The 16,756-nt window shown below is 39.7% G+C and overlaps 1 protein-coding gene across 11 annotated transcripts in view; it reads right to left on the bottom strand.

Moving 5' to 3' along the window:
* Window positions 1–1,376: 1,376 nt before the first annotated feature.
* Window positions 1,377–16,756, bottom strand: part of rap1gapa (RAP1 GTPase activating protein a) — a 91,202-nt gene continuing 75,822 nt past the window's right edge. The window contains exons 14-27 of one of the 11 annotated variants that reach the window (XM_053642595.1): window positions 16,027–16,182; window positions 15,671–15,742; window positions 15,487–15,573; window positions 12,831–12,971; window positions 10,551–10,703; window positions 8,580–8,657; window positions 6,731–6,840; window positions 5,843–5,938; window positions 4,163–4,282; window positions 3,919–4,054; window positions 3,634–3,739; window positions 3,388–3,485; window positions 2,579–2,626; window positions 1,377–1,444 (exon numbers count right to left, since the gene is read on the bottom strand). In XM_053642595.1, coding sequence (XP_053498570.1) covers window positions 2,618–2,626; window positions 3,388–3,485; window positions 3,634–3,739; window positions 3,919–4,054; window positions 4,163–4,282; window positions 5,843–5,938; window positions 6,731–6,840; window positions 8,580–8,657; window positions 10,551–10,703; window positions 12,831–12,971; window positions 15,487–15,573; window positions 15,671–15,742; window positions 16,027–16,182 — 1,362 coding nt within the window. In that variant the 3' untranslated portion in view covers window positions 1,377–1,444; window positions 2,579–2,617. Of the gene's footprint in view, window positions 1,445–2,578; window positions 2,627–3,387; window positions 3,486–3,633; window positions 3,740–3,918; window positions 4,055–4,162; window positions 4,283–5,842; window positions 5,939–6,730; window positions 6,841–8,579; window positions 8,658–9,430; window positions 9,710–10,550; window positions 10,704–12,830; window positions 12,972–15,486; window positions 15,574–15,670; window positions 15,743–16,026; window positions 16,183–16,756 lie in introns of those variants that run through there. The other 10 variants (XM_053642596.1, XM_053642598.1, XM_053642599.1 and 7 more) reach the window with 10 other exon arrangements.

Below are 16,756 nucleotides of genomic sequence, written 5' to 3'. Positions count from 1 at the left end.
TACTCAACATTTATACCTTCAGCTACCTCACATCCTCTGTGATTGCCACTGTTCCATACAGTAAAGCAACCACATGCACTTTAATCCTTTCTCAGTGATTCTCGGTGATATCTACATTTTACATAAGGACACATGATCAGTGAATTTGGCATTACTGAGGTACAAAGACAGTGTCAGGTTTAGGCTTATGCGTATATAGAGATGATCTATATAGACTAATCTTTATGTTTGGAGAAAAAATAAATATATTTTACAACACATTAGCTTCGGGTCGAAATGAAAATTATCACCATATATGACAATTTGTGTAGTGGCATGGATTTGAACAGGAAGGCTTGCATATTTTAGGCGGATGTTAAACCTTAAAGTGGCATTCTTCAAAGATCTAGGGTCCAAACACATTAACCAAGGACCAAGACACCATTTTATACTCAAGTGAGCATGTTACAGAAAGAACTCACAGTTTGTTGTATATAATGTTTTCTGTGCTGTATATATTTAAGGTGACGGTCTCTTGCACAGAAATAACCGAGACTCAATAAAGGAGTTTTTCTCACTATAGACAGGGCATATGAAGTTTATAACACCACAGTTAATCACGTTTGATGAACACTGGGGCCACTTGGCTGGCTAGATGAATCACCTGTTTGAGGGTTAAGTAAGGCATTTTTATGCAATTTCTATTTAAAGAATGTATACTAGCTGACTAAAACTCAATCTTTTTTTTCCCCATTTTGTTGACAGACTGGGAATGATATTGATGAAAATGTTTACTCTGTAGTTTTATATAGAAATGTATGTTTTTATGTCACACAATATCAGTATCAGTAGTGATTATGAAGAGGCAAAAATCAGACAATAACAATAATAATCAAAATAAAATAAAATAATATAAAACAAAACAGCATGCCCATGCCAGTGTCTGAGAAACATTCCAGTCAGCTTTACCTGATGAACAAGCTCCTGCTGCATGCTGCTCTTTTAAAAAAATATTTGGAGCTCAACATGGCACCGCTTTAGGAGACATTCGCCAAGATGAGAAAAGGATAGCAGCCTATGCTTAACAGGCAAAAATAGCACTTGATTTTCTACATGGACTAGAAGCGGTACTGAGGACAGAACAGAACCGGTCAGATTCAGCGGAGTGGAAAGCAGATGAGAAATTGACCATGAAAAGGAAAGTGATGCAGTGCAAATGAGATCTCTCCATGCAGCCTGTGACCCCTATTCCCACCTCTCTCTCTCACCCGGTCCTGCACTGGGCCACCAGTAGAGCAGTAGTCTGATGCAGGGCATAGTCACTCTATTATGTACATAATCACAATCCTGTCACTGTGGTGCAGGCTGGAGCTATTTTCATTATCTTCATGATCATCTTCAGCAGCAGTAGCAGTCACGGTGAAAACCCGAGCTCGTGAGTTTTATAGGAATGCTATAATGGTAGCTGTGAAGAGAGATATATAGAGACAATGGTATGAATAAATTATGAAACATAAATATTAAGTTTAGATTGACTGTTTAATAGACTTTTTTGAAGGTAACATTCATTCTGTCCATGTTTTCAATTTAAATTTCACCCTCTATGTTGGAAAAATGCTATCTCAAGCTGGAACAATTTGAACTGTGGGTTGTGCTGCTTCCTTTTCCACCACACAGCACACAGTAATCTCACAGCTGTGAGAGGCAAGTAATAGGCATATACTTTAAATGAGGATTCAGAGCTGTGTCCAAAACTGAATTCCATCCATCCATCCATCCATCCAGTTTCTGTATCGCTTATCCTACACATGGTCACAGGGAACCTGGAGCCTATCCCAGGGAACTCGGGGACATTCTGGACGGGGTGCCAATCCGTCACAGGGCACAATCACACACACATTCACACACTATTGAGAATCATTAAATGCCAGTACCCAGGCTGTACTGGAGTACCCAGAGGAAACCCCTGAAGTGCGGGGAGATCATGCAGACTCTGCGCACACAAAGTGGAGGTGGTATTCGAGCCCCAACCCTGGAGGTGCGAGGCAAACGTGCTAACCACTAAGCTGATGTGCAACCCCCCACCCCACAAACTGACTTCCATTCACTAAATATGATTCCTAATTTGCAATGATGCTAATAATAAAGCGAAAACCCTTGTTGTAGGGAAAAGGGTTCTTCATGTGGCTCTAAGACAGACATTGCCAAGATAACCTGATTATCTTTATTTAGCTCTTTAGCTAAAAGGCAGTGTGGGGAACTGTGGTCACGTTTGGTATGTGTCTTTATCACCTGATCTATACCTGCTATATACCTGCTATGATCTGGGTTTTCACAGCATCTAAGGAACATCACATATTAAACTATATTGTGTTCTCTCCTGACTCATTTTTTTCCAACCAAAAATTGTATGTACTGTAGCTTTAAAATGAATATGTTTTTTAGGATGGTTTTACGGTGTCTGTTTTATGTCATCTTAAGAAACCTTGATTTAATCTTACAGTACCTTTCCTATGGTAAATCAGTGTTCCTCTGATTACTCCTTCAGATATGTGTTAATTAACTCTGCTTAAGTTCAGTAGTTGAATGAAGCTCTGACCTGTTGATGGAGAGCCATGACGTAATCAGATTGGCGAGGCTAGCAGCTCTGCACAGGACACACACACATACACATATACACACAGCACAATGGTTATGCAGGGAACAGAGCGTTGCCTAAATACTGCATTTCTTTGTTTCTTAACATTTCTTCTTCACTTTCATGTCTTTATCTTACAGCAGATGCAACATCCAAGATAATATTTTATGTTTTTAATTGTTTCAGGCATTTGAGCTGTTCTTTACGCAAGTGTAATATTGCAAGCTGATATTAAATGTGCATCTCTTTATTAGAAGTAGTCACTGGTGACATCACAAAAAAGTTTTTAAAAAAATCTTCGTATAAACAAGTATAACATATTATGTAGAGTTATGAGTCATGCCCTATGAGCATATAAATAAATAAATAAATAAATAAATAAATAAGTGTGTGTGTGTGTGTGTGTGTGTGTGTGTGTGTGTGTGTGTATATATATATATATATATATATATATATATATATATATATATATATATATATATATATATATATAGCATAGTATATTCAGGGACTAGATGGGTTTTTTTCTCTATGAAGAAAAATTAAAGATGAAATGAATCAAGAAAACCATTATGTAGTGAAGACAGTTTTTGTAATTCTATAAGGGTGAATTAAAACTAAATCTGTAAATGAGAGCGTAAGATTTCCCCCCAGTAGATTTCCTCTGTAAATTAGGCGAATATATTATGTCTTTCGCTCTCTCTTCAACAACAAAGTCAAACAACCTGTTAAATGTTCTACATGAACAGACATTAGAGAATGCCTCTCACCGATGTAGACTTGTGGTCAAGCGGTCGATCTAGTTTGAAGCGGATGTCCGTCCGGTTCTGCTCATGACCTTTACCACCGTCGGGAGGTTTGCCTGTACCTGTTGCATGAACAGTCTGCAGTGAGCTTTCACACACTTGACATGACTCAACCTGACAGGGTTACACACATCAGACTGTACAACTGTAGTGAATTGTTTCTTATTTATGGCTAAACATTATCACCCTGTGCTAGTGTTTTTAACTCACCAGGAGAACTTCTGGTGGTGGTGATGTTGTTTGCGTTGTCCTCCAGCCATGTGCTGTAGGTGAACGAGTCCCGCTTGTGTGGTGTCCCTGCTGATGACAGACTTTCCTAAACACAGAATGACACACAATTTTACTTTGCACAAATGTATCGACACACCCTCTATACATACCAAAAGAGATGTACTTTAGAATCCCTTTTAGCTACAAGGACCAAATTTAGATTATTTTGTCAGCTATTATTAGTGTGTCAGCTGCTTTGAGCAGAGAATTATAAAACACTCATACCATGCCTGTATCGTAGTCCTCAGTGGCCTCGGTCACGTTCTCCTCCACCACACTTGCAAAGCTGCTGGCATTTGAGGAGGAACGTGACAAGTCATTAGCTTCAGGGATGGAAGGAACTCTGAAGCACATGGCTGAGCTACACACACACACACACACACACACACACACAAAATTTTATATCAATACAACCTTACTGTTTTACTGTTTCATCCCAAATTCATATTTTCAGGTTTGTATCCCTCACTTGTTCTTAGTGACAAGGACCTCAGGTGAGCTCTGATTGGATGAATTTTCAGACCTGGGTTCCTGTGAAATGTGTCCACTGTCAGGAGTCTTCTGTGTGCTCGGTGAACTGTCCCTGCTGCTGCACATAAACACACTAACCATTAGAGGGCAGCAGGAGAATTCTCTTCCACACTGTAGTTGAATATAGTGCTCCAGTTAGGAGCAGGTGAAGACCAGGTTACACGCTACATCATCTTGTTAGTCATGAGAGACATTAGACATGTATATTTGGAACAAAGCATGCCGAATCACTACAGTATCTGCTGAACAACAGGAATTCCAGAAGAGCAGCTGCGAGTGAAAGTTGTGCTCTGAGGTTTAACATGAATCATAAAAAAAAGCTCTATTTTAGTGATCGTAACGCAAGTGCTAAAATAAGGCACCTCGTCATGGCACGGTGCAGGTGGCAGAAATATTTTGGGTTTTCTTGAGGGAACATGGCAGAAGAACTTTAGAAAAGCTTTGGTTAGAAAGAATTCATTAAAAACTGATGTGGATAGACAAGCTACTACATCCAAATTCAACAGTTCCTTTAAACAGTCTGTCCAATATTTTGCAATCACCGAAATGAAGGAAAAATCAAGGAAATGTCATAATATTCAGAGGAGCTTGCATTTTTTCAAAATTATCACAGATTTGGGCCCAGATGCGTCGTGTGACGTCATCTCATTTACCAATAAACATCACTGCAAAAGACAGTGCAAAACAATTTCATGCAATTGCAATTTCACCAGTTCAAGTAGTTTTCCGCAAAAAAAAGCACAGACAAATCAAGCATTTCTGGCCGCAACAATCGCGAAAAAAACAATTACAAAAACTCAGCAAAATCCTGGCTGATTAAATACCCTTTAAAAACCGAGTACAGGATTCAGCGCAGTGACATTTTCTTAATGGCTATAAGAATTTACTTATAGACTTCGTAATAATATACAGCATGCTTTCTGTTAGATATTCTGTTGCTTGTATGGAATATACTATGACATTCAGTGATTGATGAACTATAATTCGCATTTAGCTACCACCAAAACATGCTGATTGTTCTTATTTGTTAAGAATAAAATGAATTTTGGGTTTCGATTAATTCACTTCTTTTACATTGAAAGTGCGAAAACATTTACAAAACAGCTGGGTGAACTACTCCGATCAATGATTCAATTTCTGACCACAAAAATTCAAACCGGACAGTGATATGTCTCTTATACCACTGATGCCAGCATGAAAGTAGAGCCCATATACAGATACAGTACAAAGCTCTTTAACTTTATGTTAATCAGACTTTCACTGTCAGTGAGGCAAAGTCTTAGTGCACTGACTCTGCCATGGAATTCTTATTATTTGGAAGCACTGGGCGTTTCAGCAGCATTTCTTCTCTTTTGTTCATCACAGATACTTCAGCAGGGCAAGACGCTTTAAGTATGAGTTACTAACATTTTTAGCACATATAACAGAGGTCAATTAAGCTGCATCATTAAGCACACAATCAGAACCTGTTATCACTCACTGCTCATTTCACACGCGTAACTAATTTTATCATGCACACTGAAGCTTATAATCTTATCCACTCTATTCCACTATGTTATATCTAAAGAGCCCAAGCAGTTCTGCAGTTAATAAGGCGATTCTAAGGTGGCATCTCTACTTTGAGGAATCCATGATGAGTCTGCCGTTCCTGAGACTGACGCTGGGTAGAGAGACACAGAGCACTGTCCTGTCCTCTGACAAAAGAGCGGCAATCCTTGAGTAACCACACAAACACAGATACAATGGCACACAATCAGTGACCTTTTACTTTGTTTGTCGCTACATCTAAATCAAAGGGTTTAAATATATAATTTAATAGGAACAAATGTACACCTGCTCATTCATGCAATTATACAGACCAGGTGATGTTTTTCCAACCTTTACCTGACTGGTTTCTGAAAGCATGTGCCCACTGTAGCCTTAGATACCTGGTCTTCACTGACTGAGGAGAGGAACCCTGAGCCAATCCACCTCAAGGATTGGCATTTTGTGCATTTTGATATGTTTTTCTGCTCACCGCAGTTGTAAACATTGGTTATTTGTGATACTACAGCCTTCCTGTTAGCTTGTACAAGTCTGGTCATTTTCCTCACTGGATGTTTTATTGTTTATCACATTCTGTGCAAATCCCAGGAGAAAAGCAATTTTTGAAATAATCAAACCAGTCTGTCTGGCAGCAACATACATGCCACAAAATCACAGAGATCATATTTCTCCCGTTTCTGATGTTTGATGTGAACGTTAATTAAAGCTCTTCACCTGTATCTGCATGATTGTATTCATTGCACTGCTTCATTGCACATGATTGACTGATTGCATAATTGCATGACTCTGCAGCATTCCTGGTTTTCCTACTAAAGTTGCTGATGACTGTAAATCCACACACATGCAATATCTTTCTTTCCCAAACAGCACAACAAACATCAGTGTACTGAGTAATAACATGACCTAAGACATTACAGATGCTTCTGCTTTCTGACTCACAAAGAGTCACTGAGCTCCTCACCTTTTCTCCTGCACCTCCTGGATGTTCTCGATGCCGATAGCACTGCTCCTGCGAGAGTTGAATGGGCCAGACTTTTTCCTCGTTGGACTTTTCCCAGGAATGATCAGAGACTGTAGGAGAGAGATGGCAGCTGTGAGCTTTTAATAATAAAAAATACTATACCATACCATCAGCCTCCCACATTTTGTAGTACACATAGTTTTGTTATATTATGCTGCATGTCACGGAATGATTCGGTTGGACAGCTATGTCATTTTTTATTTTACTCTCCAAATATGCCCGAGAACTATAGCTTTTTACCATGCCCGGTTGTAGTTTTATTGTGATAGGATGCACTTTGACATATCTGCGAGATTGAAAGCTATTGATGTGATCCAGAACTGGCTAGAGGCGACATGCTGGTCCACAGGCATCACTAAAGTGGCTTCAGCACCAGGCTTTATACATTACTGCAAGATAAAAGACAGGGGCTGAACTACAGAGCTTCGATGAGGTTTACTTTACTGAGGCCACTTTGTTCTCTCGGTCTGTTTACTGGGTTTTACTACTCCCACTTTACAGTCTTAAAAATATGATTTGAAAAAGCCCTTTATCTTGAATGACTTCAAAATCATTGGGAGAACTGACACTGAATTCCACCCCCCAACCCCCCACTTTGTAGTGCAATGCTAGCAAGCTATTAAATACCAATGAATATCCAGACAAGAGAAAAGAAATACACTGAGCTATATATACCACAACAAACAGGGAGGGAGACATTGGGAACGTAGCGATACAGGACATAATATGGAAGGATATTTGAAAGGGCAGGACACTGGAAAGGTGAATTGATATTTACAGCTCAATGACAATTATGCTGAGTAAGTAAAATGCAAAATGATAAAAATGCTTTTGGCAGCTACAGAGCCTTCAGTGGTGTGACAGAATGCTGTAATTTTTTTTTTAATCAAAACTCCATGCATTATTAGTGAAACAATCATGAGCTACAGGTCATGAATAGTGTCCCTATGCTGAATACAATTCTATAGAGGGCTAATTCGTATAGGGGTTTCTTAAAATAGCTGCTAATTGTAATAAGTAATTATGTTTTCAACATGGGACGGTGAACACAATAGATTTTCTATTCAAATGGTTCATGTCATGGGAACACTGTTGCTAGGCAGCTGAGAAATTAGCTACAGTAGCTAATGACTGAGGCAAGCATTTCACTGTTGTCTTTTATACATTTACATTATTGTAAATGTATATTGACAGTGAAAACAAAACCAAAGTGTCTACAATATCAACATGTTCCTCAAATGTGTTGACACATTATTAAGACAAGACTGTGTAAGACTAAAATCTTGGTATGATGAGACAAAACACACAGTACATTCACTCCTAGAGTTTTTAATATAATAAGAACACTGTTGCTTGGCAACTGAGAAATAAGCTAGCTAATAGGCTAAAATGTTAAGTCTTTATATAGACAATGTAAACACATAGTGATTGAAAAAAATGATGACAGATGTCTTTGTGAATTGCTAAGAAAAGTCTGTTTGACCATACTTCCATGGATTCTGCAATTTTTAAAAAAAAAAACAACAACCAACAAAAACAAACAAACAAACAAACAAACTTGTAAATAAGAAATTTCTCTTGTGGAATCTTGTAAACACAGGGAACATAACCCAATGTGAAAGCAGCATTTATTATTCTAGATATAAAACTAAGTGAAACCAAGCTACTCCATACTGTTTTCTCTGAGATCGGGTGTTTGCCTGTATAGTGCAATGGTAGTGCAGCGAATGAGAGTCGGTCATGCAGTGGAAGCAATAGATGGAGAAAAGAGTGAGAGTTTTACATGAACCTCTTCTATCGTTCCTATCCCTATGGCACTGCCGCGACGTCCGTATTTACTGGGACTTTTCCCTGGGACAAGCAATGACTGCAGAGGGGCCACACAAACAGAGAGACACAAAGAAAGAGAGAGAAGGGGGGGAGGGAAGAGACCATGAGCTGTCATGCAGCAGGTTGTTGAAAAACCACACAAGGCAGTTGTCGGGCTTAATAATTCTACAGTAAAAGGGTTATTATGGAAACAACAGAGCAGCCAGATGAGGAGCCTGAGGAGCCATGGTTGGGTACGGAGGCCTGTGAGGAACAAGAGAGCAGGGCTGAGAAAAAGGAGCACACACAGCAGACTGTTAGAGACAACCAAGACATTGCGGACACACATACATTCATACAGGTTACTTCGCACAGTGTTCGATTAAGATAACCAATACAAGTTAGTGTTATGCTAAGAAATGAACGTAATCATACGTATGGTTAGCAAATTTATTGTATATCCTGCATTTTTATTTTCGTGATATGACCCTGAAGGACAAGCGGTATAGAAAATGGATAGATGGATGGATATCTGAAATTTGGGTGGGATTTCTCAGAGTATTCCAAGCCCTGTATCACACCCTGGACTTTCATTACAGTTGATAAATGCACAGTACAGGAAGCTACAGCCGTCTGTAAACTTCAACCGTCAAAGTCAGAATATCTGACACAGCATGTAAATACACAGACGAGAAAACAAAAACAACAACAACAACAATGGGGTCCCTAACAAACCAGCAGATACACAGTAGTTTGATCCAGCATGTTTGCTCCTTGTGGACAAAACCCTGTGATTGTTAGGAGGGGAATTTGTGGTGGTGGTGCTGGGGGGGGGGGGGGGGTATCAGAGCAAACATGGTCAGAAAGGGCAGTGACGTAATTCATGTGGTGTCAGACAGCTGCAACAATCCCCAGGGCTGGCAGGATCTCCATTAGAGCAGCTGTGCTTGGCAAAAAGAAACTGATATAGAGAGGAGCAGGCAGGCGGGTGAGCTGGCTGACTGAAGAAGGCCAGTTTTGCCCTCAAGCAGTGTGACCCGGGCCTGCTGTGTACACATATACTCACCACACACACAGCAAAGCACAGCTCAGCTCATCGTCAGCTCATGCCTGTGGATAAAACACCAGAACAGCAAAAAAAAACATCAAGCACGCACACACACACACACACACACACACACACACACACACACACACACACACACACACAAAGCTCACTCAGCAGGTTGTGATGCACACTTCACTCATGCCACATATTCGCATAGGTCTTCTTTCCAACACTGCCAGCACAAACTGAAAGCATGTTTCGACATTCTGGTACAAATTCATCCCAAAACCATATACAGCTGTAAGAAAACACACTGGACACCACACACACCCTGAAGGCTTGCCAAGAACTCAAATAAAATGGACAGAACTTTCATATCAGGACTAGGAGTGAATAACACTGTATTGGGATTTGACCATTTCTCTGAGTCATAAGACATGCCTTTAGTATAGCAGGTGGCCATTTGAACCTCTGCTATGGTTCAAATGTCATTATCATCCAGCTTATCATGAGATGAGATGAGCAAGGACTGAGAATGCACTCTAGTGAGTATGTTTTAAGGAGCTGCTTGAGGCAGCGTGTCATTAGTAAGAGAAAAGAAGTAGTAGAGTATGGATATGGCAAAAAGCTCTATCCATACATGAGCAAATAGTGTTAAATATGAATTTATACAGCTGGCCTCTCATGTTGTGTTCTTGTGTTGATTAGCTGTTGATCAGTAGTCTCATTTTGCTTGTACTTGTACTAACAGAGATATATTTATAAAAAATAGAAGTGGGCAGGGAAAGAAAAACTTTGTGAGGGTGGGACTTGGAAGAGGCACAATATTGGGATTCAGGGTGGTGGGAATGGGGGTTAGGGCTTCTTTTGGCTCATGTTGAGGCCAGAGGGAGTGTTACTTACTATCCCAGCGTATTTGGGGGTCTCTGGTGAGTGCAGCTGATCGTTGTTGTTGTTGTTGTGGGTAAAACTGCCGCTGTGACTAGAGGAGACCACGCGCTTCCCGATACTGAAACTCATGGCATCCAGAGAGTGGCTCCTGTTGCGTATCACCCGCTAGGGGTCAGAGAGAAACACTGTGAGCCAGTGGGCATAGTGGGCACAGGGACCATGAACAGAGAAGTGAGGAGGTGGGAAACCCGTTGATTTGAACGCCAATTACATGGGAAACCCTGAGTCATTGAGGAGGCCTGGAGGATTCTACAGATAAGAAGAAATCAGAAATGAACACAGAGATGGAGGCATGAAGCAGAGCAGAGGTCCATGACTGTAGAGAAACTGAATGGGCAAGGTGCACACAGTGAGGTCAAGCAAGGCTAGCTCAAGCCAAGGGGAAGCCACCGAGATATGTACCAGGCACTACTGAAGCCAGCTCACAGAGAGAACAGACTGTCCATAATCCTAACAGGAGTTAATTAAACAATTACAATCAATTATACTCTCTTAGAATTGCCGTACATAGGGATGCATCAATACAATTTATTTCACACTGAGTACATGTTTTTTGTACTGGTTTATATCAATACTGATGCTGAAATCGGCTTTTATTAACTTTCTTTGCATTAATCAACCAGTGGCACTGTGGAGCATGTTATTTAGCTCAGTTTTTTTGTTCATGGTAAAAATGAGTGCAAGGTGTTGTGAACTGCACCTTGACTTGAGACCCTGGTGAAAGCGGGCAAAGAAAGCATGCGTGTCTCAGTGCTCAGTGCTCGTAGAACTGAACAGCTCTTATATGCGACACTTTCTCTACTCCGCGCTTGCAAATACCTCAGTGTGCATGCAATTCATGCAAAGGACTTGCACTCATTTTTAACGACCACGCTCGCAGATACTACTCTATACGCTCAGGTCAACAATCCTGTTGTAGTTCCTCCTGTTGATATTTTTGCAGAGCACAGTTTGCTGTCAGTTTTGCTTGATTGCCATTGTTAATTGTGAAATAAATACAGATCACTGTCATTTTGTGTTGTGTATTGATCACCTAGTATCACACTACAAGTAAATGAGCATGGTATTGAATGGATAACCAATTCATGTATTGATGTATCCCCAGCACCAAAAATGATCAGTGCCCTTGATGTCACCCTAGCCAATGCGATCCAGGAGCTGTTTATATCAAATCTTTCTATATCAAATCCAGTGCTCAGGTAAACTTGGACCATACAAATAGGTAGTGTGGCCATATGTACTGTAAATTGTTACATGGGTGTCTATTTAGCCAAATAATGGACAAATGATTAACCCTTTAGACTTCTAGCTAGTTATACATAGTAACGCATATAATTCAGTAACTACTATGAATTATTTAATAATTACCCAGACACCAATATGAATGATATGTCGTTATGAGAATGAGGAAATGGTAAACATGCTAATGAGGCCTGAGTGTTAAGGGGCTCAACTATTTTAGGAGATAAAATAAGGGGATTAAACTAAGTAAATATTATACATATAAACAGTATCTACACATTTGTTTATGAGGCCTTAAGAAAGTAAAGAATATGAATTATACTACACATTTATAACAGTCCGATCTACATATTAGAGTGACTATAAATTCACACCTAATCTAATCATATTTTTGGTCGTTGTTTTTTGAGTACCAGTGTAGCAAATATGGATGCGCTTTTACTGCATGTGCTATGAATCAATTTAGGGTTATTAATCATGTGTAAGTGTAATCATCAGATGACAGGCTTGAGCACTGCTATTTCTTCATCTGCTAAGTGAAGTAATTAAGGCTAATTAATGTTTGAATGATTTCATTACATCACTGTAAATTCTGCAGAGCATCTGTTGGTACTTAACAGTTGTTGTAATAAGCATGCTGACTTGATATCTCCATCCTGGAAGATGACAGGACCTGGCATTTACGCATTTCACAAAAAGTGGTACTAAGCTGCTAGAAAAAAAAGTGTCTATAGAATAAGGTATGATTGGGTCTGATTAAGGAAAATATAGTCTCATAGGGGATACTGTGTGAAACCAGCACAAAAGCTACAGACTCTGTGAAGCACACCCACACCCACACCTGTAATGAAGAGCACCATGGGAGCCCACACAAAAGCAGTGCATGTTTATTATTAGGAGCACTCAGACAGACCCAGCCACCCATAAATCACTGCCCGTCCTCCAGATTATCATTAGCAGCACTTTGGGAGACTAGTAGCAAGGTCCTACCTTAAAAGACTCGAAGAAGCCCCCTCCTCCACCTCCTCCATTCTCGAGCTTCTCCTCATCCCCACCGAGCCCCATCATGGCCTGACTGTGGATATGCAACTCTTCGTACAGTGTCTCCAGCAGGGCTCCCCGAGTGCGCTCCTGACCGCCCACACAAAACAGACAATTCAATCCATGAGATACATTAATGAATAAATGATGGAGATATTAAAATATTTTCTATATATAACCTTCATACTTCTACAGTTGAGATGTAACCAAATACGAATGCATTATTCAGACTGAACAAATAATGTGTTCTAAACAGGTACAAAAACCAGTCAAATAAGAGGGACACTATTTGTATTTTTCTTTCTCTTTTGTTTATTCTACTTGTCCTTAGTACCTGCATGGTCAGGTGGTTTAAAACTAGGCTACTAGTTTGTTTATATTTTGGGAAACAGAATCAGCAAAATTTGTTCGAAAATATCACAGCCAGGTACAAAAAAAAATGCATGGTCAGGATTTAAAAACAGTCCTGTGCACATCTATTAAGTGAAATGAGGTTGAGGAACTGTCAGAGCCAGAATTCACACACCATGCTGACAGTGTTTTTTTTTTCCTAGTGTACTTTTCCAAAGTGACATACTGTAGCTAAAAGTCTCAAAATTAATTTAGTTAAAAATGGATGTTTTGCTATGCAAATCAGCATAACTGAATGATACACAAATCAGCCATAACATTAAATTCATCTGCCTAATATTGTGTAAGTCCCCCTTGCACCGCAAAAACAGCTCTGACTCGTCGAGGCATGGACACCAAGACCTCTGAAGGTGTGATGTGGTATTTGGCACCAAGACCTTAGCATCATATCCTTTAAATCCAGCAAGTGGCGAGGTCTGTCCTCCATGGATCAGACTTGTTTGCCCAGCACATCCCACATCCCACAAGTCAACACCTTGAACTCTTTGTCATGTTCCTCAAACCATTCTTGAACAATTTTACAGTGTGGCAGGGAGCTTTATTGTGACAAGTTATAATGTGTTAAGTTAAATAGTCAAATGTTTAAAAAAAGAGAGTTAAAAGAGTGTTTATTTTTCGCTGTTGTTCCATTTTAATGTTTTAATACATTGATAATTCAAGTAAGGATAACGTTGATCAGTCGTCTATTAGGATGGTCTGAATCCTGCACTCTGGGATCGATTGCTTTAGTCTCCGCCCACATACTTGGAGGAAAAGCGGTAATTTTCCATTCGAGTAAAGCTCTCATGGAAGTAACACCGACCGTCATGCTTGTGACTTATTTCTCCTCTATATAGATAGGGGACAACATTATCCTGCTGTAAAAGGCCACTGCTATTAGGGAATACCATTGCCATGAAGAGGTGTACATGGTCTGCAACATTGTTTAGGTAGGTGGTTTCCCAGCAGAACATTGCCCAGAGCATCATACTGCCAACTTGCCTTCTTCACATATTGCACTCTGGTGCCATCTCTTCCCCAGGTAAGTGATGCACGAGCACCCAGCCATTCACATGATGTAAAAGAAATGTGATTCATCAGACCAGGCCACCTTCTTTCGTTGCTTCATGGTCCAGTACTGATGCCCGCGCTTTCCGCGGTGGACAGAGATTAGCATGGGCACTCTGAGCGGTCTGTAGCTAGGAAGCCCCATACGCAGCAAGCTACAATGCACTGAGTGTTCTGCCATCTTTCTATCATAGCATGAACTTTTTCAGCAATTTGTGCTACAGTAACTCTTCTGTGGGATTGAATCAGACAGGCTATCCTTCACTCCCCACGCACATCTATGAGCCTTGGGCGCCCATGGACCTGTCGCCGGTTCACCGGCTGTCCTTCCTTGGAACACATTTGATAGGTATTAACCACTGCATACTGGGAACACCGCACAAAACCTGCCATTTTGGAGATGATCTGACCCAGTAGTCTAGCCATCACAATTTGGCCCTTGTGAAAATTGCTCAGTCGCTTTTTCCTGCTTCCGACACATCAACTTTGAGAACTGACTGTTCACTTGCTGCCTAATATATCCTACTCCTTGACAGGTTCCACTTTAACGAGATAATCAATGTTATTCACTTCACCTGTCAGTGGTTTTAATGTTATGGCTGATCAGTGTATGTTGATATGCATTTGAATACAGTATATGTATATTTTCAACAGTTATACATTGAGTAAAGAAAAACTAAAATATTATGTGAAAAAAAGTACACCCCATGGAAATTGTTGGCTTTTTTGACATATTTAGACAAGCAAACATTTGATCATCTTTGAAACAGTGCCTATTAATAAAGTTGATATACAAAATCAAAAGGAAAATTAACTTCTTCAATCATTTATTCAACAGAAATATCAATAGATGTGATATTCTTCTGTGGAAAAAGTAAGTACACCCTTTGCCTCAAAAGCTAGTATTGCCCTCTTCAGCAGAAATAACTTCTTGTACGAGTTTTGCATCAACGTCCACCAGTCTCTGACATCGGCTTGAAGGAATTTTTGACCACTCTTCCATGCAATATTCTTTGCAAGAAGAATATTAGTTGCAAGATGTTTGAGGGTTTTCTTGCATGTACTGCCGATTTCAAATCCATAGGGTGTACTTATTTTTTCACATGACTGTATGTGTAGTACATTGCCTTAAATATGATCAACTCACCTCAAGTCTGGCAAACTTCTCAGCTTTGTAACAGGCGTGCTCAGCGTTGATTAGCTTTGTATATAAAAACTCATGGAACTCTGATCCCTAAGAGAGAAACAGAATACAAACCATGGTTTAATACTGAACTGTCTAAAAAACAAATGAGGATATGTTAAAGTTGCCACAACTTCTTTCAGCTTACTTTCCTGAATATGGCAGGATCAGGAAGGGCCGGTCCAAAGAATGGGACATCATCTCTTGCAGTCACTGACACCTGTAGAATGACACAAAATTAAAAAAAAAAAATCTTTAAATAATGGTAATAGAAGATATTCATTTAGGTAAGTAATTTAAACACAACTCAAGCATAATGATGATTATTATGAAATAAAATAGTATTGGGTTGCTAAAGTTCTTAATTAGCAAATAAAAATGTATACATATATATCTGTGAACTTTCTGCTATAACACTATAACTTCTTTTAAGATAAATAAAATTGAAAGTTCTATGCTTCAGTGAAGTAATAAAAATATGTCAGTTGTTTCAGGATGCTCTACCTTGTACAGGACATTGTCAGAACACGCATTCTCCACTTGTACCACAATGTAGGCATGAAGGAAGTTTGATGCAATCATGTCTGGCACAAATGGAGTGTTCTCTTCTTGGAACACAATGGCGACAATGTCATTTCCTATATGTCTCTTTCTCTGCAGCTAAAACATAGAGAGGGAGGGACAGAAATAATAATGAAAACACACTATATACTATATTACCCTATACTACCCTGATCTATAATCAGTCTCGTTTCTCTACTTTTTTTTTAATCCCATTCTCATACCTGTCATATTTGCTTTCTTTAAATTACAAAAATATCTGCTTATCAAAATGTACTTGGATTATCTCACATCAGAGCAAATGTTGCAAACATTTTTCAATTCAAGCAGAACAAAAAAGAGTAGCCAGAACATATGCATGAAATGCGGGGGGTGGGGGGCTGGGGTGGGGGGATATAATCCTGATTGCAAAACACTTTCATGCACAACACTAACACTAATAACATAGCACTGCATTAAACCCAGGCATGATTCTGTAATGGAAATTACTGCATGGGCTCAGAAACACCTCCAGAACTCGTTGTCTGTGAACACAGGTCACCGTGCCATCCACAAATGCTGCTTAAAGCTCTATCATGCATAGAAAAAGCCATATTTGAATGTGATCCAGAAATGCCACTGTCTTCTCCGGGCCAAAGCTCATTTAAAATGGACTGAGGCAAAGTGAAAAACT

This window comes from Ictalurus furcatus, chromosome 15 (assembly GCF_023375685.1).
Source record: "Ictalurus furcatus strain D&B chromosome 15, Billie_1.0, whole genome shotgun sequence".
NCBI classification, from domain to species: domain Eukaryota; kingdom Metazoa; phylum Chordata; class Actinopteri; order Siluriformes; family Ictaluridae; genus Ictalurus; species Ictalurus furcatus.
Note: the sequence above shows the minus strand (reverse complement) of the source record. Positions and strands in the feature narration are given on the sequence as shown.